The sequence below is a fragment of the Vigna unguiculata genome, chromosome 6 (assembly GCF_037176805.1).
Source record: "Vigna unguiculata cultivar grain cowpea cultivar isolate G323 ecotype 2 chromosome 6, ASM3717680v1, whole genome shotgun sequence".
NCBI classification, from domain to species: domain Eukaryota; kingdom Viridiplantae; phylum Streptophyta; class Magnoliopsida; order Fabales; family Fabaceae; genus Vigna; species Vigna unguiculata.
Window position 1 is genome coordinate 43,230,859 of NC_140797.1, and position 24,235 is coordinate 43,255,093.

The following is a 24,235-nucleotide window of genomic DNA, read 5'->3' on the forward strand; positions in this document are numbered from 1 at the left end:
AACATACTGTATATTTTCAATAAAAAAAAATCCAAAAGACAAGCTTGAATTGGTTTGTATTCACCTTTCACACAAATAACTATTTTGTCAAAGTGGAGAACATAAAGTTTCAAAATTGGTAAAAGCCTAAATAATTAAGAAAAATATTATAAGACGATAAAAAAATGTAAAATGGGAGTAGTGAAGCATTATGTATAAAAAAATGAGAAGAATGCAAAAAACATATAAGTGAAGGATAAAATGTTAGTTAGGGTTAAGGTTCAAAAAAAGACATACCAGTTGAGTGAGATGTTAGGATAACACTGAAGGTGATAAGGTGTGACGACGAGAGTAAGGCGACATGGCCTTATATAGTAGTGATGAGGATGAGAAGCTCACGATCATTGTCTCAATGGGGTGATTGAATTGAAAAAAGAGTGTGTGCGGTGTTTAGGATAAGAGACTGTTAAAGACAAATGAGAAAATAAAATACATAATTCAATTAGTGAGCACTTAACCGGTAGAAGTTTAGTTTTTTAAAAATAAATGGTAAAACAATACTATTTAATTTTAATTATTATTTTTTTACTTTAATATTTAATTTTTATTAAAAATAGTTTTTTTTTTTTACTTTAATTTTGTTACTTTAATATAATACATATAATTATAATTAAGTTTAGTTAGATTGATTTTGTTCATTTAAAACAATATATAAAGAGGATACCCTCTTTTGTGTTTATATTTCGTTCTTCCAGTTTTACCCTTAATTATTATTTTATAAATAGTTTACTTTTTAACCGTTAGTCTAAAATCCTCTTTTGTCTTCAACAGTTGTTTAAAAACCTCTCTTATGTACATATTTTATTTTTCTAATTTTATGTTTAATAACTATTTTAAAAATTGATTATATATTCTTTCTTGAACTGAACCGAACCGAATCGACTTGAACTGAATTGAACCGAACCAGACCGAACCGAACTGAACCAGATCAAACTGAACTGAACTGCATTGAACCGATTTGAACCGCCCTAAACTGAATCGAAGCGCACTGAACCAAAACGAACCAAACCAGACCGAACCGAATCGAACCGAACCAGACCGAATCAAACCAAACCGAACCAAAACGAACCAGACCAGATCAAACCGAACCGAACCGAACCGAACCACACTGAACCGAAACGAACTGGACCAGACCAAACCAAATTGGACTGCACTGAACCAAACCGAATCGGACTGGATCGAATCGAACCACACTAAATCGGATCGCACTAAACCGAACCGGGCTAGACCGAACCGAACCGAACTAAACTGAACCGAACCAAACTAAACTGAACTTAAATACTCTTTAGTTGTCTTGAATTTTAAAACACCTCCAAAAAAGAGGAGAAAATTTAAAGGAAAATTTTACACTTTCATAATTAATTAATATAGAGCAAAAGGATAGTTGCTTTGTAATGTGCGTAAAAAATGTCGTAACCAAAAGTTTTTTCAGCTCCAACACCACAATCGTAAGGTCCCTCTTAAACAAATGTTTTTCCCCAAATTAAATATAGCAAGTGTATAAATAATAACAAAAACAAACTGTATATTTTCAATAAAAAAATTCAAAGGACAACTTTGAATTAGTTTGTATTCACCTTTCACACAAATAACTATTTTGTCAGATTGGAGAACATAGAGTTCTGAAATTGGTAAAAGCCTAAATATTTAAGAAAAATATTGTATTGCAATGAAAAAAATGTTCAATGGGAGTAATGAAGCATTAAGTATAAAAAAATGAGAAGAATACAAAAGACATATAAGAGAAGGATAAAATGTTAGTTAGCATTAAGGTTCAAAAAAAGATATACTAGTTGAGTGGGATGTGAGATTTTAGAATTGCAGTGAAGGTGGTAAGGTGAGACGACGAGAGTAAGACGACATGGCCTTATATAGTAGTGATGAGGATGAGAAGCTAACGATCATTATCTCAATGGTGGTGCTTGAATAAAAAAAAGGAGAGGAGTGTGCACGATGTTTAAGATAAGAGACCATTAATGAAATATGAGAAAATGAAATACATAATTCAATTAATGAGTAGTTAACCGGAAGAAATTCAGTTTTTTTAAAAAATAAACAGTAAAACAATACTGTTTAATTTTTATTAATTTCTTTTACTTTAATATTTAATTTTTCTTAAAAATAAAACACCTTTAAAAAAAGAGGAGAAAATTTAAAGGAAAATTTTACACTTTCATAATTAATTAATATAGAGCAAAAGGAAAGTCGTTTTATAAATACATAAAAGTTTTTTTAGCACCAACACCACAATCATAAGGTCCCTTTTAAACAGTTTAAACATAATGTATTTTCCCAAATTAAATATAGCAAGTGTATAAACAATAACATAAACATACAATATATTTTCAATAAAAAAAAATCCAAAGGACAAGCTTGAATTGATTTGTATTCATCTTTCACACAAATAACTATTTTGTCAAAGTGGAGAACATAAAGTTCCAAAATTGGTAAAAGTCTAAATATTTAAGAAAAATATTATAAGACGAAAAAAAAAAGTAAAATGATAGTAGTGAAGCATTGAGTATAAAACAATGAAAAGAATGCAAAAGACATATAAGTGAAGGATAAAATGTTAGTTGGAGTTAAGGTTCAAAAAAAATATATCAGTTAAAAGGATGTGAGATGTTAGGATTGCACTGAAGGTGATAAGGTGTGACAACGAGAGTAAGGCGACATGACCTTATATAGTAGTGATGCGGATGAGAAACTCACGATCATTATCTCAATGGTGTGATTGAATTAAAAAAAAAAAGTGTGTGCGGTGTTTAGGATAAAATACTATTGAAGAAAAATGAGAAAATAAAATACATAATTCAATTAGTGAGCACTTAACCGGTAAAAGTTCAATTTTTTAGAAATAAACGATAAAACAATACTATTTAATTTTTATTATTATTTTTACTTGAATATTTAATTTTTATTAAAAATATTATTTTTTGTTACTTTAATATAATACATATAATTATAGTTAAGTTTAGTTAGATTAATTTTGTTCTTCTATAACAATATAGGATATCCTCTTTTGTGTTTATATTTTGTTCTTCAAATTTTACCCTTAATTATTATTTTATAAATAGTTTACTTTTAACCGTTAGTCTAAAATCCTCTTTTGTCATCAATAGTTGTTTTAAAAACATCTCTTATGTACATATTTTATTTTTCTAATTTTACGTTTAACAACTATTTTAAAAATTCATTATATATTCTTTCTTGAACTGAATCGAACCGAACCGAATCAAATTGAACTGAACCGAACCGAACCAAACTGAATCGAACTGAACCAAACTGAATCGCACTGAACCGAATTGAACCGCACTAAACTGAATATAAGCGCACTAAATCGAAACAAAACGAACTGGACCAGGCCGAACTGAACCGAACCGAATTGAACCAAAATGAACCGGACCAAATCGAACTAAACTGAACTTAACCGAACCGAACCGCACTGAACTGAAACGAACTGGACCAGACCGAACCGAACCGAATTGAACCACACTAAACCGAACCAAATGGAACCACACTAAACCGGACCGCACTAAATCGAACCGGGCTAGACCGAACCAAACCGAACTAAACCAAACCAAACTGAACCAAAACAAACCAAACTGAACTTAAATACTCTTTAGTTGAGCTGAATTTTAAAACACCTTCAAAAAAAGAGGAAAAAACTTAAAGGAAAATTTTACTCTTTCATAATTAATTAATATAGAGTAAAAGGAGAGTTGCTTTGTAATGTGCGCAAGAAATGTCATAACAAAAAGTTTTTTCAACACCAACACCACAATTGTAAGGTCTCTCTTAAACAATTGAAACATAATGTTTTTCTCCAAATTAAATATAGCAAGTGTATAAACAATAACATAAACATACTGTATATTTTCAATAAAAAAAATCCAAAGGACAAATTTGAATTGATTTGTATTCACCTTTCACACAAATAACTATTTTGTCAAAGTGAAGAACATAGAGTTCCAAAATTGGTAAAAGCCTAAATATTTAAGAAAAATATTATAAAACGATGAAAAAAAATGTAAAATAGAAATAGTGAAACATTAAATATTAAAACATGAGAAGAATACAAAAGACATATAAGAGAAGAATAAAATATTAATTAGGATTAAGATTCAAGACATACTAATTTTATAGTAATAATAATCAATTCTTATTTTATTATATTTAATTTAAAAAATATATAAACATAAATGTGATATCGCGTGTGTATATGCTAGTTTTATAATAATAATAATAATCGATTTTTATTTTTATTATCAGAAGATAAAAGTGAAGGGTACGTCACACATAATTTTTTTTTGTTATGTACGTATACAATATATAATTATTAATAAAACATTATTTTTTATGATTATTTTTTAAATTGTTTTTGATATATATAACTTATTATCAATTTTATTCTTGTCAAACTTATTATAACTTTGTTTATAGATATAAAAAAATAGTTAAAAGTAGGGTAGTATTTTGTAAATGAATTTGATTGATTATTTTATTATTACAAAACAAAATATATAAAAACAATCATCTCTCTAAAGACTATTATATTTTTCCCTGTCATTTCTCTATTTCTAACCATTTTATTCATATATTTGAAAATAAAAAAGTGGTACTGAGTATACTAATTTGTTCCAATTAAATCTTTTATTAAAGTGAACTTAACTTTTATCTTTTTAAGTTATTCAAAATATTACATGCACGAGTTGTTATGTGATTACATATGGCTTAAAAGGATTTAAGGTGAATCTCTCCTTATTAGAGTGTGTCTATGTAATTGATTTGGTAATGTATTACATTTTGTGTAAGTGAAAAGAGTAAATAAATGATGAGTTTATTTATTCAAGATAATTCAAGATACCATGGTTGTTGAACGTTGATTAAGATTTTCATTTATGATATTTTTATGTGATTGAGGACCAAACTAAGAATATGTATATTAATTTGATTATATTGATCTATGGTATCATATTTTAAAACTGAAATAAACTTATTTTAATTTATAAAAGAGATAAAAAGACAATAACTAATTAATTAAATTAATATGTATAAACATATGTTTTTTAATAATGTTTTTTATTTTAATAATTGTAGTGAGGTTTTTCTTTATTATAAAAATAATAATCATATAGTCAAAATTGTTTCCTATTATATAATAAAAAAATTAAGAAAAAAATAGAATAAAAATTCTTTAATCCCTATAAAAGTTTCCTATAAACTAAAGTTAAATCAATTTAGAATATATAAATGGGTGCAACCCCTGTCTTAAAAGTCTGTTAAGTTTTATAAAGTTGAATTAGACTTAAAAGTCATCTTAACATGTCTTAACATAATATCAGACTTACTTAGAATATATATTAGCGAAATTAATTGTTTATTGTTTCACCCCATTATTTGGCCATTATTAAACCATTTATTAATGTTTAGATATATGTATGAGATATACATGTCTCGGCTTGAGGATATGTTAAAAATACCACATCTATCATAGATAAACTAATTAATAAGTTCAAACATACTTTGCTAGTCAATGTTGTAAGATTAAGTTATACTTAAAGTTACTCTTTAATATCCCTTCAATTATTTTTTTCTTGCATGTTTGAATTTGAAAAAAATCTAATATATATATATATATATATATATATATATATATATATATATATATATATATAGTATTAATAATAATATTTTATGGCATTTTTAGTTAAACGGTTATGTTATAATAAATAATTATTTTATTTATTTATGTTGAATTTAATAATTTTAATATTAGAACAATATTCTTTCATTAAGCAAATTACAATTAGCGTTATTTTTAAAGAGTGTAAAGATATTAATTCTCTTTTTTTTTTCAAATAAAATTTAATAATGCTAGATAAAACATATAATTATTTAAGAATATACTCGACTAATACGGCGGAAAACATATAAGGCAAAATTTGATGAAGGTTTCAAAATAAAAATACTCATATTAGGAGTCTTTGAAAATCATATTTTATAATGAGAATATTTTAGAAAACTGATGAAGATGGTGAATCAAATATTTAACAATATTGAGCATTTACAAATCACATCAAATAATAAACAAGTATTTTACTATGAGAATAAATGTAATCAGTACAATAGGTCTCACCATTGCACAAGTATATTGTCGACATAAGGTATATGTTAGTTTGTGAATCACCAAGGATGAAGGAATACACATGAATCGATAAACAATACTACAATAAAATATTTAACATTGAACATCTACCAATAACATCAAATTATTGATAATAAAAAAAAATACACCGTAATTGTATGTATTGAAAATACAATATATATATATATATATATTTACAAATTATTATAATTAGTATTTCATGTAAGATTATCCAGAACAAAAAGTCAATTAAATTATTAAATTATTATAATAAAAGTTATGTAAAAAGGTAAAAATTTAAATATTATTATAATTAGTATTTAATGTAAGATAGATTCCTCATTTGTCTTAAAATGTCACACCCAGAAATTATTTTTCCTTCAGTCAATTAATATGTGCACATACATTATTACATTATATGAGAATGACAAAAGGCTCAAATAAATGAAACTGAAACAATTTGAAGAATTGGATGAACGTCCCAAATAAATGGAATCACACAACGGGGGAAAACAAAGTCAATGAGGGAAATGGGACCTTCATTATATTAAATTCTGCCATTTGTTTTGGCTTGGAAACCACAGCAACAGTACTGCATCAAATTATGAAAATATTCATGACATCAGCACTACGGATGAAGTACACGAAATGAACTTGATTTGTTATATAGCATCACCTTAGAAAACCAGGAGAAAGATCCAGCATATTGGTTCTGAATATTTGATTTGTGAAGTGGTGGAGTATTGGTGATGTTGGTGGACTTGATTTGCCTCTCTTCTTTTATTTTGTTGAATATAGCAGTATAACCCTCTCCTGAATTGGGATTTGTGACATCCCAAGTACCAAATTTTGGTATTGCAGGTGCTCTATTGTTCTGCCCCAAATTCCATCACCACCATAGAAAAGATCAAGACGAAGAAAACAAGATGTAAAAATAATAGTAACTATTTATAATATTGACGCAATTGCCCAATCAGAGTATTTAATTAAGTAGTCGGAATATTACCGGTGGGTCGTTGAAGGAAGAGTTTCTACTCTTGTTTGTAGTATGACTCGACGAAGAGAAGCTCTTAATGCTGCTTCCTCCTTTCGATATGTTCCGCTTGTGATTTGATCGGGGGCTTCTCTGACTCTCAGATTCATCAAAATCCGTTGTGGAGCCACCATCACTACCCCTGCTCCTGCCACGCATATGCCGTTGAGTGTGGTTCCCCAAAGCCACAAACCTTCCATTTTCCAAAGAATTTCCGTTGTGGGAATACCCACCAAAAGCCGTAGCGTCATCCATATTAACACCAACTCTCATGCACTTGTTGTTGAAGGCCTCAGGGTTTTCTATTGGGTCATTAGGATTCATCATCGTCATCCTACCCTTTTCTCTGCGTGCATGCTCGAAGTATGCTGTGTATGGAACGTTGTCACTGTCCCAGTTGCCAAACTTGGGAACGTGATGAGAATGTTGCTGCCATCATCAACCATTGCCAAAACATTTGTAAAACATGAATATATAATTTGATATCCAAACATATGTACAAGCCTCGGGATCAAAGTTTCTCCCATGCTCGTTTTGCCAAGAAAGCACGACTTTTAAAGTTTATGAACATAAAATGTTTAGTAAGAGAAGAGAAAACTTACAGGCATTTTATTAAGAAGAGTGATCTTTGACCTCTCTGTGTGTGTCTCTGAGATAGGGTGTTTTGAGAGTTTCTGGAAGGACTAAAACCCTTTATAGTCACCGAGGAATGATTATTAAAATCAATATCTTAACAATATGCAGAATGAGAAAAAAATTGATCTCAAAAATCAGGGGCCACACCCCAGAAAATAATTCGGTAGTTACAAAGTTTCTTTGAATATGTTTATATATAAATAGGAGTCGTTTTCTTCTGGTGTAGCATTTTAAAAGACACGAAATGACTTCGTAGTTGGCTTGGCTTAAGTTTTGTTCTGCTCTTGGTAGCATTGTTCACCTTGTCACAATCTCATTTACGCGTATTAGAATTTCTTTCTAGTGGCATGTAGAAATTATTTTTTTAAAATATTTATGTATTAAATTCCAACCCATTTTTTTTTTTATCATGGTAGTTGCTCTCAAGTCTTACGTACTTTTGTTAACCGTATGAATGATAAAAAGGATAAAAGATAAAGCAATTAAGACAAGGAATGAAAATGAAGTGTAGAAGTAAGTTACCATATATATCATAAAGGTTAAAATACTTTGGTCCCAATTTTCGTCAAGTTTTTTGAAACAAGTCTTAATTTTGGTTTTGTGTTCAAATAGGTCCCAATTTTTGTCAATTTTGTTCAATTGGGTCCTTTTTTTCTAACACCGTTTAAATCATTAACGGCCATGAACAGTGACTGCCATGTGTCACTTCGTGGTTTTTTTTAAATTTTTTTTTTAATTTTTTTTTTTAATTTTTTTTAATTTTTTTTAAATGTACACGTGTCAACCTAGGGGTGTGTCACGTGTCACTTTGTGGTTTTTTTGAATTTTTTTAAAAAAAAATTTAAATTTTTTTTAAATTTTTTTTTAAATGTCCACGTGTCAACCCAGTAGAGTGTCACGTGTCAAAGTCAATGTTCTAAATTCAATTTGGTCCCTATATTTGTTATTTTTGTTCAATTAGGTCCAAATTTTTGTTAACATTAACCAATTTGGTCCCTCTCCAAATTAAAACCAAATTTAATTTTTATATTAAAATTCATATTTTTTATTAAATATCTTTATTTAATATATTAAAATTCACATCATTATAACTTTGATATAAAAATTAAATTTGGTCACATCTTCTATAGGGACCAAATTGGTTAATCTTAACAAAAATTAGGACCTAATTGAACAAAAATAACAAATGTAGGGACCAAATTGAATATAGAATGTTAACTTTGACACGTGGCACACTACTAGATTGACACGTGGACATTTAAAAAATAATTCAAAAAAATTCAAAAAAATAAAATAAAATAAAAAATTCAAAAAAACCACAAAGTGACACGTGGCACACTCCTGGGTTGACACATGTATATTTAAAAAAATAATAAAAAAATTTAAAAAAAAAATCAAAAAAATAAAAAAAATCAAAAAAAATTCAAAAAAACCACGAAGTGACACGTGGCAGTCACTATTCATGGCCGTTAATGATTTAAACGGTGTTAGCAAAAAAGGACTCAATTGATCAAAATTGACGAAAATTGGGACCTATTTGAACACAAAACCAAAATTAGGACTTGTTTCAAAAAACTTGACGAAAATTGGGACCAAAAAGGTATTTTAACCTATCATAAATGGAAGCAATAATGTGAGAGAATAATAATTTTAGAACCATTGCTGGCGGTTGTGAGCTATACAAATGTATAATTTGTTTATACCATACAGAATAATTGGTTATTGAGTTCTGAAAGTTGAATTTCACCAAAGATGGAGAGCTGATGGTCTTAGTGGTGGAAATATGTTAAAGATCTTATATAATATATAAATGAAGACAAATCTCATTTTAGATTAAATTAGATGTAACTATCTTGATATATTAGAGCTCATGATACTCAAAAATATGCTAAATAAATTAGTTTTAAGAAAATGTTTTTTTAGCAAAAATATAGATGCAAAGGGGAAATTATTGAGAAGATGGTGGAAGAAAATTAATGTCCCAAGTATCTGTAGCTAAAATGGAAAATAACAAAGATTAAGATTTATAAGGATCCAGCTCCACATGAGTTGTAACATATAGGCCTTTGTTTCATATGAGACGGCGAGCTAAAGAAAAAAAATAATAACAACGCTAATAAAATAAGCTTAAAAGGGTAAGGATCCAGATTGACACACGTAGTATCACAGTCCACTCTTTGCGATTGAACATAGGCTTTTGCTCAGAAGTGGAAAGGAGCTAATACATTTTCACTTTTGTAATTCGAGGAATATCAAATAATTTTAGTTATTAATGAATAAAAATAAATTTATACAAAAACCACGTACGCTAATACGTTTTATCACACTATTAACAACTATTTTGTTTTGATCTATAAGCCGAATGAACACTTACATATACGTTTCAGCCATGTATCACCACCAAAAGTTTGTTTCTGCCTCTGCAATTCGATGTGCTGTACCTGTGTCATCTGATACTAGAACTCGTTCCTTTGTACTGTAGTAGAACATGCAGTCACATTCACAATAGTCTCAGCAATTTGTGGTGTAAACGTGTATCGTTCACATTTCACAGATCATAACCAGATAGATCCAAATGAACGCTTGAAAATAAAAAAATATACAACAAACATGATACGAGGATCAGATCACAACAGTTACAGTCTGTCCCTAAACACCAACTGTCTTGTTAAGTAGCCAAAGGCAAAGGGCCAATTGAATGCCAAAAATGGAGTGGAGCCAGGTTCTGTCAAGCGTGAACCCAAACACTGTGATTCCTGCTCTATTGTTCTCCAAGTAAGTCACTGCATCAAAAGCTAGATAACTCAGGACAAAACACAATTGGACTAATACTTTGGACAAGAAAATTACCATAAAGAAAGAAATTCCCCACTTACCTAGAGCCTGCCTCTTGTGGAATGAGATTGTTTGGGTGTAAATTGGCATCAATTTTGTGTTATCCAACTCGTCCTCCTCATCTCCCACCTCATCATCCGATGATCCCCAACTAATATTTGCAGCAATAGCTTGGGCTGAAATTGCTTGCGCAGTTGTTGGTGTCTCTCCATCAATGTTGTCAAATGAATTTATGGTAGCACATATATGCCACTTAGCTGCAAGGCCTGTAACGGAGTGTGCTTTATGTGTGATCTTGGTTGCACCTCGCAAGAGTAAGAAAAGTCCACTCACCAGGGTGATAGACACGAACTGCAACATTGAACTCAACCTATTACATTCTATTTGCACTATTTAGTGCTTCAAACATGCCAAACATTTTGGACAAAAGCATAGTAGAATTCTCAATTAAGGACCCTTATGAAGAAAATTAAAAACATTGATTAAGTTTGAGTATAATTGTTATATAAGTACAATGTGTTATGACATAATGTTGTTTGAATAAGTACGTGATTAATCTGTTTATGAAAGGAGTGAAGAGGCTTTACCGCAAGTTCTCCAGACTTCATGATATCAACATCAGCATGGGGTCTTGTAACCATAAGCAGAAAAATGAGTTGGCTTGCTGTCACCAAAAGCAGAGAAGATAGAATGAAAACTCGGAAACGATGGCTTATGATCCGAAGATTCCTTCTCAATCTAAGGTGCTCCAGCAAGATTGACCCCACCTCAGTTTCTCGATGAAAAACTCGGGCAAACTCATCTAGTCTGAGTATTTGCAAGTAGCAGATAAGTCGAAAGAGAACACACACCAGGAAGAAAATGGAGGTTCTATAAAGCCAGGAACATAGCTCAAATGCGCACAGAATGATGCTGCTCGCGTATATATTACCGTAATATGGTATTTGTGATACTCCTGAGACGTACCACCATATCTTGTAGCCACATTCTGCTATGAAACAGGGAAGCCCCCACCTCATGATGAGCTTCATGGTTCCCTGCATAATGAGACCAAGTTAGCGAACGTTGAAAAATTCGAGTTAAATTTATCCTCCAACAAGTGATCTTCTCAGTTGATGTTCGTTGACCAATGAATGTTCTTCAACAAACAGATTATTCAACACTGACCAAATATTTATCACATAAGACTGATAATGTAATTGCCAAAACAACATGAGTGTGTTCCCTTCTTTGATTGCATATCGTACAATTCTGAAATTGATATTTGCATGCCAATTCAGAGGATACGCTGATTAATTATTGCAAATAAAAGAGGGCTGGATTGTACCAAAAATAAAAGTATAGTATTAATGAATGATATAATAGAAATTGAGAGAGAAAATAGAGTTGGAATCAAACTCGAATTTTTGGTGGTATCAAAATCTATCATCACAGTTAAGCCGAGGGAGAAAGACCAGAACTCGCAATTAAAAAACGTATACTTTTTATGGAAATAATTTTGTTCAATTCAGATTTTACATGACTAAAATGTCGTCAAAGCTTTTTCTTAGTACTTAATGATATATGTATACTTAAGTTGAAATTTGATAGTATTACTTAAGCTTAAACAACTCATATCACGTAATCATGTAGTCAATGCTAACTAAAAACAAGTTTCTTCGGACACAGGCATTGTAATTGGATGAGTCAAACAAAAAATTGAACGAGGGACACTTCGGAATTGTTTATAGAACTCATACCAAATAAAACGGGAAAAAGAAAAAAGAGAAAAGAGAGCAGAAACCTGCATCTGTTCCGAGTACCCTCGTTGAATCTTGAGGCTTTCATCACCTAATTTATCAAGGAAGAGAAACTTGCTGAAGCCATATTTACGATCCCAGGAAGAAATACTGATGAAAGAAAGGGCTGCAAAGACAGAGAGAGAAATCTGCACTGGTATGTGGTACGGTCGACTATGATCTTGATCGCAGGTGGGGCAATCAAGTAGAAAGTGTGAAAGTACGGGCACAACAAAGGCCAAGGTGAAGAACACAGACCAAGAAAAACCAGCTTTGCACACGTTGGAGTGATCCACGTAGACCCATCTCAGGTATGATCTGAAGTTCTTCAATTCAGTTCTTCCATCAAGTGGTAGTAGGTGCTCATCTTTGTTGTTTGGCAGGAAACTCCCTCTTTCATCGTCCATGGCCTTGAAATTGAAGTCTAGGCATGCACTAGAATCAGATAAAAGAACATGGAAGTTGAAGATCCAAAAGGGTGTGAATGTGATTGTGTATTGCGTTGACGATTGTAATCTGAAGTACTGTGAGGGATCTTAATTTGGATGTGAATGTTGTCCCTTTCTCTGCACTCTCTGCTTGCTTTTTAAAGTTTAAACTGCAACAATAATGTAATGTTTTGTGTCCCTCCTTTGAATATTTCATATTAGTTAAGGGTTTAGGATGGACTCTTTCAGAGGAATTTAATAGCTGAATGGTTGCTATGATCATGATGTCAGTGTTACTAATCCCATTACTTTAACCATCGTAGCTGTCATCATATTTTAGTAAAACTACGAGAGAAAAAAAAAAAACACAATTTGGCTTCGCTCATGAATTCTGATTAAGAAATGTTGTTGTACAACCCAACTGGACTCCTTATGGATCGGGAACTCGCTAGCAATGTGGGACATGCCAAAACTGTTTCCGCGCGTTTGCTTTAGAAAATCAATTAGCAACATTTTTATTTCTTTTATTGCACTTTTCAATTAAAAGATACTTTCTTTTCTATGCAAATGCAAACATGATCCTTATATCGGAAGTCTTCCTAACTAGAGTTTTAGGTAGACGTATCTCGTTAAGAAGAACGACGATACATAAAAAGAATAAAAAAATGAGTACTCGTAGTTGAGAATGCAAAAAAAGAAGTGTACCAATGTGTTTGAAGGAGCTCACCATTGAGAATGAGATCATTAAGAATCCAAGTGTGAGTTTAAGTCTCACATTGACTATAAATGAAAAAGTAGAGTACTATGTAAGGTTAAAGACTCCTAAACTCATTGTCTTAAGATTTTTGGTTAAGAATAATATCAATGTTTTATGTGATTGGACTCAAATGTCATTGATTTTTGTTCTTCCGGAGTTTATAAACCTTGTAACATCATCTTCTTCTGTCAATTCTATCAAAACCAATTTTGCCTAACTCAATCAAACAACAACTCGTCTACTTATAGTGTGATTGATAGACAATTTTAACAAGTAACTAAGCTTTTACAAAGAATTTGAAACGTTTTACCACAGAAAGGAATTGTTTGAGTAGGAAACTTAAAAAAAATAAAATTCTATAATTTTATAAGAGTAATTAAATTACTTAAAATTAAATTATTTTATATTTTAGATAAAAGACTTAAAATTCTTCTTTCTCAAATTAATGGATTTTCATTGAATTCTATTCTCTACTTTATTTTGACTAGGACATTGATGATTTGACTAATACTGAGATAATATTAGCTTGATTTAAGTTTTTGTGTCACAATCTCAACATTGCTTGTCTATTAATGGCGATGAACGTTTCTTTTAGAGTGACGTTGATCATGTTTATTTTTGTAATGATATTACTACAGTTATTATTCTATTGTTGATATCAAGTCACTTATTTTCCAACATCTTATTAGTCATAATTTTATTTATTGTAAGGAAACATTTCTTTGAAAACAATTTTATTTTCCAACATTATTTTTATAAACAATTTAATAAAATGTTGAATTTGACTACTGAGATAATATAAGTTTGATTAAAGTTTTTGTGTCACAATCTCAACATTGATTTTCTATTAATATCGATGAACATTTCTTTTGGAGCAAAGTTTATCATGTTTATTTTTGTAGTTATATTACTAGAGTTATTATTCTATTGTTGATATGAAGTCACACTTATTTTCCAACATCTTATTACTCATAATTTTATTTATTGCAAAACCTAAAAAATAGTTAAGAGTAAAAAATATTTTGTATAAACTAACTATTTTATTATTAAAATGTTAAGCTTATAAATAGAAAAATCAATTAGTCGAGTTAATTTTATAAAAGATCATTATTCATTTAGAAACAAATTTATTTTCTTTCTTTACCTTTTTTTTAAGTTTCTAAATGTTTTCCCATCTATTTGAAGATTATAGACTATCATAGAAGTCTATTTGAAGATTATAGACTATCATAGAAGTCTTAGTATAAAGAAAAAACATTTTTGTCCTTATTAGAATTTCCGCTAGTGTAGTTCATCCAAATTATAAGTTATTTTAAAAATTTGCTTGCATATGCTCTTTTGAGTTCAAGATGAATATCCATATGTATGTGATCATTATATTTGTTCAAATCATTGAGTTGAGATCATTGATTTGAATTTACTTTGTGTATGTAAAGTATTTCGTGTGTGTTAGAGCCTATAGAGATACTTGAGTTAAAAGCTAAGTTTAATTAAGGTAAGCTAATTATTTTATTATTCTTTTTGGTGAAATAGACTGATTTGGTTGTGTGAATGATATCTCATATGAGTAAAGATGATTAGTGATATGGTCTAATTTTGAGATGTGAAAATATACGAATATTTGTACGAGGTGATGATTTTTATGAGTATCCACTAAATTGGTTTATCAATGAGTCAAATTAGTTCAATAAAAAGTTATTTTAGTTCAAATATATTACTTTTAGCTCGAGAAAACATTAATATACTCATCTCAAATCAATTTGAATAATTAATATCTTTGCTGAGGTTTTTGAGTTATGCATACTTATTGGTGAAAAATTTAAAATGCAGAGAGCTCATGTCGCTTTACTCATTGGACGAGTCTTGTAAGAAAGGCTTCTTGAGGGTTGAGTTCCTAAACGAAAATATTTTATGAAATTCAAAAAGATTAGGTGGTTGGATCATTGGACAAGTCTGGTCTTATTGAATAAAATTATTTCATTTTGGATGGATTAGTTAAAATATTTTGATAAAATCCAAAAAGTTCAAAGAAAATTGGTTGGATGAGTGTACCAAGGGTAGCTAAGTGAGTGAAGTTGACAATTGAGTAAGCTTGATTTTTTTAAAACTTTCGATTTTGTCTTGCATATGAGTTTGTGTGTTATTACTAAGTGAGAAAGAAATATTTTTGAATGAAAAGAAAATCAATAATTTAAAATTTTAAAAATAAATATATGTGATAGATTGGGTAGAATAAAAAATATAGACCATAATCTAATATATATATATATATATATATATATATATATATATATATATTTTAATTAGATTTTTTTTCCTAAGATTAAGTTAAAAAACTTACAAATAACATTAACTATGATATTTGTTGTCAATTGATGAAAAGAATTCAAACAAAAAGCTCTAATCACTTATATAACCTAAATAAATGTTAGTTTAAACAATTATACTAGACATCAATTACCAAATAATCTTAGGTAAGGTTGATTTAGAAAAAACTTTATCAATGTTACTTGAAAAAATCTTGACAAATTTAACTGATTTGTTTAATCAAGATTTAATTGAAAAGTAACTTCAATCAAAATCAATTAGAGAACGTTAATATCGATATTTTCAATTATCAATAATGATTTAATATTTAAATAATTTTTTATATTTAATAATTAAAATATTTAATTAATCAATATAATAACTTTGAATTGTTTTAAAAACCTAAAATATTTAAAAAATAAAATAATTTAGAAAAAATACTTTAAAATAATATCAATTCAAATAAAGTATATTTAATTATTTTTTAACAACAAAAAAAGGTATAAAGGAAAGAAATTGAGAAGTGGGAACAGAATCTAACAGGAATAGAGTTCAAAAATAAAATTTTCACCGAAAACTTATGTTTATATGTGTTTGTTTAGAGTTATTTTAAATCTGAATAGACCTCCAAAAATTATTGGCTTAATTGAAAGAAAGTAGTTGTTGTTTGGTGCAAGGAACTTAGTTAGAAGACATGGAGGACCCAACCGCGAGAAAAGTGGCACGTAAAGACTGGTGTGTTCGGATTTGATTTTAATGAGAGCAATGAACAGCTCACAAATGTTTCTTGGGCGGTTCTGCATAAGACCACCACACACGTACACAAACTTGCAAATAATAAATCATTTTCACAATTTGTTCATACCTACCATTACCTGCCTCATATTTTTGCAAACACTTCAACTTCCTTACGAAACCCTTTCTCCATGCTCAATGCCAATTTTTCTGTCCTTTTGTTTCTCGCTTATTACAAATATTCTAATCTTTATTTAATTATATTCTTTAGGCTTAGATGTAACTTTCGTCGTATATTTTATAAAATTCAGTAATTTGGGTTTCTATTCTTTTACAATTGTATTCTTTAATTTTAATTATCTATAGTTTAACTTCTGAATTTTTACACAATTTTTATCTCTGAATTTTAATTATATCTAACTTTATTATTTTTAATGTTATGTTGCTTTGGACATTCGATAACAAGACTAGGGATAATGGATAATTATTAAATATATTTTTTAAAATTTAAAATTATAAATAATTACAAATTATGGATTTTTGTAAATATACTAACCAAAATTATATAATTTTTACATAGATTTCCAACAATAAATAATTTTGTTATGCTAATTTGTTGGAAATCCACTAAACTAAAGATAAGATCATTTATAAGATATAAATAAATATAATTCTTTATTTACAAACTGATTTTATGGGATTAAGTTATATTTTAATCTCACTTCTAACATAATTAGAAAATAAATGACACTTTAAAACCTCTCTATATTTCTTTTTAAAATAAAAACTAATAATGGTAAAATATACTAATGAATGCATAACAAAAGAGTGTTACCTATTTTAAAATTTTGTGCTATCTATATCATTATTAATTCACTTTTATCTTTTAAATGTTTTAAGAAAAAACTCATAATGTTAAATCTTAATTTCGTAATTACACACTACTTGTTTTGTAGGGTTAAATATGTTTTTTATCCCTTAATTTTCTGTGAATTTTGGAATTAGTCATTTTGAAACTTTAACCAATCTAGTCATTCATCTTTCGAAATACGTGAATTTAATTCTTTTAATCAAATTTTGTTAGGTTTATTTAATGTTTCGTATGTATTTCAAGATTGTATTTGAGTTGTTTATACTGTTTGACACATTTTTGCTCTAATGTTAAGTCAAATATTATTATAAAAGGTATTTGAGATATCAAATAAACTTAAAAAAATTTGATTAAAAAAATTAAATTCACGTATTTCAAAAGATAAAAGAATAAATTGGTTCAAAATTTTAAAATTAACTTAAAATTATGGTACAAAAATATATTTATTTTTATGTATTTATTTTTATGAACCATGCACTATCTAAAATATTGAATTATATACTTTACTATCCAAACATGTTCTACATCTTAACATACAGAAAGAAGAAAAGGCTAGAAGAATTATTATTACCTGACATATAACTGGTTTTTAATTTTTGTGACGTATATTCTATGAACCCAAAGGTCGATTAAACTAAATTTTCCGTGAAAGGACAACGAAATACCGAATTTTGTAGTTGATAGAAAAAAACAAAATAAGGAAAACCGAGCAGAAAGAATATCCAATACAGGGGCACGGGAAGTCGCCGGAATTGCCGTAAATGCGGCATTTGATAAATCTAATGCCTCCGTGGACCTCTCACCTTGTCGTTCTTCTTTTTTCTATTCAACACTATTAATTCCTCACTCTCACACACACCTCTCTCTCCCTCTCAATCATGGCGGCGATTCTCTCTTCTTCACTCTTTGCTTCCTCCTGTCTCCCCAAACCACTTTCTCATTCCCGAACTCATACCGCTCCACCACTTCTCAGGTTCGTAACCCTAACCTTCATTATTCCATTCCTATTTTTCAGTTCCATTCTCTGATTCCATATTCTCTAGGGCTCGCGCTTCTCTCCTTCAGGATAACGAAGAGAAAGTGATCGTGCAGGACTCCTTCCCCTCCAAATCATCTCCACTTCACACCACTAATGGAAAATCTTCTGTGGACTCAATTAGCACCTCTGCGTTTGAGAAAGGGATTATCAAGGTCGAACAATCGGTCAATATCTTTCTCACGGTAATTTCATTATCCTCTTTCAATTCTCAACTAAAATTCGCTGTCAGAATCACTGTTACTGTTGTATTGTTGCGGAGTCTTATTTATTGTTCAAATTTTTACCAAAACATTTTAATTGAGTTCGTAAGAGTAAGAGTATTTAGCAAGCTTCTTACGCAAGGTTTTAAAAAACGGTCGCAATTTTGTCGGTTTCCTTGGTATTGAAGGAATCCACACACAAATGAGGTTGATGTGGTCAAAATTGGACAACCTTGATGTTGGGCGGAAAACAGATAACCTTACACAGTTGAAACTTTCTTGACTCGTCAGCTCTGCTTTTGGGGATTGTTATTGTTAGGAAGAAGGATGTGAGTATTAGTTCGTTATTTACTTATTTTCAGCTTGGCTGATAATTTCAGGATTCTGTGATAAAGATACTTGATACTCTGTACAATGATAGATACTACGCCAGGTTTTATGTGCTGGAGACTATTGCCAGGGTTCCTTACTTTGGTAAGTACTTGGAATCCTTACTGCTACACTTGAATATCCTGTATTTATTTTTTAAGTGAAACTGTGTGTTATGTTTTGATTTTAATCTTAAGTTACTTGCAATATTTTAGCTATACTGTAGTAAAAATTACCATGCTCGTTGAGCATCACAGTCAATTTTGAACTTAATTTACTTGTAAATGTATGGAGTCCCTGGGCATTTCCATTGTGACTTTTCGGTATTAATTTTTGTGTATTGTTATCTATGGCAGCCTTTATGTCAGTTCTCCATATGTATGAGAGTTTTGGATGGTGGAGGCGGGCAGATTATCTGAAAGTACATTTTGCTGAGAGCTGGAATGAAATGCATCATTTACTCATCATGGAAGTAAGATCTCTGACAAAGTATTTCATTCCAGCCTGCAAATCTTGTTAGTTGATCATCCAACAGTTGTTTTGTTTTTAGAGGATCGGTATTTATCCTTTGTTCAGATAAAAGCTATTTATACTTTGTTCAAGCCCATCTTCAATGGATTGTAACAATTGGCCAGGAAGCTATGCTCATTTTTACCACTACAGCAAACATTGAAAACTGCTTTCTGATAGTTGTTTTGAGGTACCAAAAATAATAGAACATGTTTCTGCAAAAACTTTCAACCCAAATCCTAGAAAATCAAATCAAAATTAAAAATTAATATCAGAAAGTTATTTTTACGCATCCATAGAATGTTGCATTTCTAACTATTTTTTGTTGGCTGTTAAGTTTAGGAGAAGTCAATTTTGTAATGGTTGTAATTTTCTGTTTTATTGAACTTTCATGGAATGACAGTATCAACAAAGTGTAATGTATTCAGAAAAAGCTTTGTTTTTCCTGCACCTACCAACATAAAATGTTTATCTGCACTAAAATTGAAAAATATTTTCAGGAAAGATATTTTTTGTATGACGAATAAGCCCTTAAAATGAAAATAGAGATTAAAAGTATATTTCTTGAGGAAGGGGCCTTTGCAAGTTTTGTAGTTTCACATGCATTAGTATTGACTCTATTTTGATGTACCTAATTGCATGAGATGATAAGCTTGGTCCTCTGACTGCAGGAACTAGGAGGGAATGCTTGGTGGTTTGATCGGTTCCTTGCTCAACATATAGCAATATTTTATTATATTATGACAGTTTTAATGTATGCAATTAGCCCAAGAATGGCATGTAAGTATTAAATGCTTGGATTTTTTTTAACTGCAATTCCTGCTAGTGCTACATCTTTTAGTTTGTTTGTATTATCTTTGAGTGATCATGTGAGGAGTTTTGAAGACATCAAGTGAAAAGTTCCCATTTGTTTGATTGAAAATATAGAAGTTGTCTGCACATTACTCTTCCTTTACTACTGTCACTAGTTGTTACTTGGTTGGTTGTACCAGTAGTAAAGGAAGAGTAACTGCAAAAGTTTCCTCGACTCCCGTATGGCCTTCTTTTTCTCTGGCATCTATACCCATATAAAAAGGGAATATAATTAGGTTACAAATTTTGTATGTCCTATTTTACCCTTGTAACTATCATTGTGAATGATTATTTTCCTCCCACGCTCTTCAGATCACTCCAATCCTCCAATAGCATACCACAAAGCACTCATTTATTCTTTAACCTTAATTGTCACTTTTTATTTATTTAGTTTTTAAAGAATATAGAGACACGGAGGGCCTCTTTTTCCCTAATAACTGAAAAAAAAAGAGGTAAACAAAGGATATTAAACTGTAATGAGAAGCTTAAAACCACTAAAGTAACAGCTCAGCACAAACAAATAAGAATGGAGAAACTGACCTTTGTTGCTTTTGCTAAATTATCAGTATTTAGTCACCATGTTTGATTGAATTATATTCTACTGTTAGTTACTTGGAAGCTTGGTTCTTGAATTATTGATTCTGTGAATGGTTTATTCTGCCGCAGATCACTTTTCTGAATGTGTAGAGAGTCATGCATTTGAAACTTATGACAAATTTCTCAAGGTCCAAGGAGGTATTATGGATATTTCTTTTGTCTTTTTTTTTTGTCATTTATGTTTTTATTCTTTGTTTACACTTGGTTTTATGCTTTTCTCATTGAGGTCTGGAAAACCATTGGGTCATACGTGCTCATTGGTCGTGATTATTTGATACGATAATTAATTATAGATCAGAAAAGCAGTTAGCCCGTAGCACAGATTAATATCCACAATCTGTGGTTATTCTAGCTTTATGTGGATGCTTACATTTTTCATCTTTTGCCTTGGTTTAACTTGGGCTTGAAATCACCTTATTTGTTGTATAAGCCAACAGAAAATAAAACAGATAAATGATACTGCATTTTTTATTCAAAAATAATATATTAGTGATTTTATTTGATGAAAGTTCCTTATTAGATTGTTCCTCTTTCCTTCCCATGCCCATTTTATTGTGTCTATTTGTGCCAGGTGCTTAAATAACTCTAACATGGTTTGGTAAATTTTTTGCAGAGGAATTGAAAAAAATGCCGCCTCCTGAGGTTGCTGTGAAATATTATACAGGAGATGACTTGTATTTATTTGGTAAGCTTTTCTCTTTTATGAACTAGGGTTTCTTCTGGAGGAAAAACCTGGAATTCTCACTTCACATATTTTTCCTCAGATGAATTTCAGACTTCCAGAGTTCCAAATTCTAGAAGACCTAAGATAGGTATGCTTCGGAACCTGTTCCAACATTACTTTTTTACTAATTTTCTAATCTGAACTGTTGTGTCTGGGGAGGGGATTTTTTTGGCACAGGTCCTTCAGAATAATCAATGCCTCAAGTTTTTAAGTGGGCTGATCATTAATCACGTTTTCAACATTGAATATTATTTCTGCTGTTAATTGCTCCTGTCCTGAAGTGGGAATATTTGTACCGAAATTTCATTGTTGTGGTTTTCCCCAATCCCTTTATTCTTGTATAATTATTTGTTTATAACAAAAATAATGCTTCTTTGCAGTGGATTTTTGAATATGCTGTAAAAAATTCTCACATCGATGATTAATAGTTTACTTTTTGTCATCCAGACAATCTGTACGACGTATTTTTAAATATCAGAGATGACGAAGCTGAACATTGTAAGACAATGAAGGCTTGCCAAATCCATGGTAACCTCCGGTCACCTCATTCATATGCAGAGGATGATGATGATGTTTCAGTCTGTGCTATGGAAGCAGATTGTGAAGGAATAGTAGACTGTATAAAGAAATCAGTTAATCCTGATCCAGCCAATGTGAAGTAAGACCTGGCACAATACATAGTAAGATAGGAGTCAGGAAATAGTTGAAATTTGGATGTGGCAAGTAATTGCCTCATAGCAAGTAAATGTGCAATTATTTAACCTTAAATATTAATAAATCAGCATAATGAAATATCTTATGTTGACAATCTTCTGTAGGTTAGATGTTCATACTTCACTCAGTGAAGGTATCAAAGAAAATAATATTATGGAGATCGTCTATAGTTCTGCTCTTGCTTTTTCCTTATTTTTGGAATTTGGAGATTTGCCATTAGAGGTAGAGGGTTCCATGCAATGCCTTGTAGAGCCATATCTATCACTGATCTACTCAGATTATGACAAATGGAGTGAAAAATAAAAAATAAAAATAGAAGAAAGGCTGGTTAGTGGGATTGGAATAGCGAGATTTCTACGGGTGTGGCAGTTTCTGGAATTTACACGTATGATTTCCTCAGGTGTAATGGATGCAACATTATGCCGTTTGAGATATTTGAGATATTTCTCTCGTTTCCACGGATGCCATACATCACAGCTTAAGATATGTGGCATTCATTTGAGAATACGAGTCACTTTCCCCTAACCTTAGTATCAGCACTGCTCTGCCAGTTAAATCCAATCCTAGGCATACCCCATACATTCCTTTTGATCAGACTTTTTTGATAGATCACATAACACCCATTGAATCTCCTAATTCGAAAAAAAAAATAAAAAAAATTAAGGAACACTTTCGTGAAGTTGGGGTTGCGCTTCAAGCTTGTTTATGATCATGAAATTAGGCTTCTAGCAGGTGAATTGAGGTTTTAGAGTAAGAAAATATTTCCGTTGTTGAAGTTAGTTTTGATTATTTTCTGACGATGATTTGGGGCCTGTAACCTCCTTTAGATTGATTATGGTAAGGGGACATATGACTTGCAAAATTGATCCAATGGGATGCTAAGACTCATCACTGAAGTTCATCCTGACCTTTATTAGACTAAGAAAAATAAAGTTACCTAAATGAGATTCCAATAATGTGAACATAATTTTTTAATAGAAAACAATAATTTGTATCAAATTACAAAATTTAAAAACGGAGATATGCTGAACTCTTTTACACGGAACATGTAATATTCAAAGTATAATTTACATATTTCGGAAGTTAATTATTATTAAAAAATTAATAACTATTTAAAAGTAGAACTTAAATATTAGACTGTTTTTTATTAGATCAGTAGAGTTTCTCTATGTGAACATTTCTACAAGAGGGATACTCGTTTTAACTCACGCTCTCTGTATTTATAATTACTTTTTTTATTATTATCTCATTTAACTTAAGTGTATTACGGTTATTTAGATGTTATTTCTTGTGTTCAGTATTCACAATTCTAGTGAATATTTTACTTTATTTATAGCTCGATAAAAGAGACTTATATTTTAGAAAAAAGTATTTGTGGAATTTCAGTAAAAATAAAATTAGGCTACACAAATTTGTGTTTTTGGTGAGGAGTTCATGCAAAAAAAACTCAACGCAAAGATTTTAGGAGCTTAAGGTCAAGGAACAAAGTGTAAATAATAATAATAAAATAAAAAAAGAAAAAGACAAGAGGTCTCAAGAATAAGTGTAATGATGATTTATTAGCTAGTTTTGTGTTTTTTCGTCATCTTATCTTTTAAGTTTCTTTTCTTGCTTTTTTTTTTCTCTTTTGAATGTTTTCTTCTTTTTCAAATATTTCTCTATG

The 24,235-nt window shown here is 30.1% G+C and overlaps 3 protein-coding genes across 4 annotated transcripts; 1 reads left to right on the top strand and 2 right to left on the bottom strand.

The window, feature by feature from the left end:
• Positions 1-6,529: 6,529 nt before the first annotated feature.
• LOC114189179 (RPM1-interacting protein 4-like) lies at positions 6,530-7,954 on the bottom strand. 2 transcript variants are annotated; one of them, XM_028077885.2, is made up of 4 exons: positions 7,823-7,954; positions 7,194-7,649; positions 6,864-7,061; positions 6,530-6,779 (listed from the first exon to the last, which is right to left on the bottom strand). In XM_028077885.2, the coding sequence occupies exons 1-4, from the start codon at positions 7,826-7,828 to the stop codon at positions 6,735-6,737; spliced, it is 705 nt and encodes a 234-aa protein (XP_027933686.2). In that variant the 5' UTR covers positions 7,829-7,954; the 3' UTR covers positions 6,530-6,734. The 2 variants fall into 2 exon arrangements, with proteins under 2 accessions (XP_027933686.2, XP_085530404.1); XM_085674278.1 differs by lacking the exon at positions 6,530-6,779 and having other exon boundaries at positions 6,786-7,061.
• Positions 7,955-9,958: 2,004 nt separating this feature from the next.
• Positions 9,959-13,129, bottom strand: LOC114188821 (uncharacterized). The gene is made up of 4 exons (XM_028077466.2): positions 12,475-13,129; positions 11,279-11,728; positions 10,733-11,042; positions 9,959-10,639 (listed from the first exon to the last, which is right to left on the bottom strand). Exons 1-4 carry the CDS (start codon positions 12,874-12,876, stop codon positions 10,506-10,508), a joined length of 1,296 nt encoding a protein of 431 aa, XP_027933267.1. The 5' UTR covers positions 12,877-13,129; the 3' UTR covers positions 9,959-10,505.
• Positions 13,130-18,236: 5,107 nt separating this feature from the next.
• Positions 18,237-22,741, top strand: IM (Alternative oxidase family protein). Its single transcript, XM_028074643.2, has 9 exons — positions 18,237-18,540; positions 18,611-18,788; positions 19,187-19,280; positions 19,532-19,647; positions 20,357-20,465; positions 21,204-21,272; positions 21,748-21,819; positions 21,899-21,946; positions 22,306-22,741. Exons 1-9 carry the CDS (start codon positions 18,446-18,448, stop codon positions 22,518-22,520), a joined length of 996 nt encoding a protein of 331 aa, XP_027930444.1. The 5' UTR covers positions 18,237-18,445; the 3' UTR covers positions 22,521-22,741.
• The last annotated feature ends 1,494 nt before the right edge of the window (positions 22,742-24,235 follow it).

What these genes read in the sequence shown, in the direction of transcription:
- LOC114189179 (XM_085674278.1), bottom strand. An exon ending in CTTCCTTCAACGACCCACCG is followed by an intron (nt 7,062 to 7,193) that starts GTAATATTCCGA and finishes AATTTGGGGCAG; the next exon opens with AACAATAGAGCACCTGCAAT.
- IM (XM_028074643.2), top strand. Translation starts at nt 18,446, where the DNA reads ATGGCGGCGATTCTCTCTTCTTCACTCTTTGCTTCCTCCTGTCTCCCC. An exon ending in ATCATTTACTCATCATGGAA is followed by an intron (nt 19,648 to 20,356) that starts GTAAGATCTCTG and finishes CTCTGACTGCAG; the next exon opens with GAACTAGGAGGGAATGCTTG. An exon ending in TTCTAGAAGACCTAAGATAG is followed by an intron (nt 21,947 to 22,305) that starts GTATGCTTCGGA and finishes TTTGTCATCCAG; the next exon opens with ACAATCTGTACGACGTATTT.
- LOC114188821 (XM_028077466.2), bottom strand. Translation starts at nt 12,876, where the DNA reads ATGGACGATGAAAGAGGGAGTTTCCTGCCAAACAACAAAGATGAGCAC. An exon ending in GGTACTCGGAACAGATGCAG is followed by an intron (nt 11,729 to 12,474) that starts GTTTCTGCTCTC and finishes CTCATTATGCAG; the next exon opens with GGAACCATGAAGCTCATCAT. An exon ending in CCACAAGAGGCAGGCTCTAG is followed by an intron (nt 10,640 to 10,732) that starts GTAAGTGGGGAA and finishes CTTTTGATGCAG; the next exon opens with TGACTTACTTGGAGAACAAT.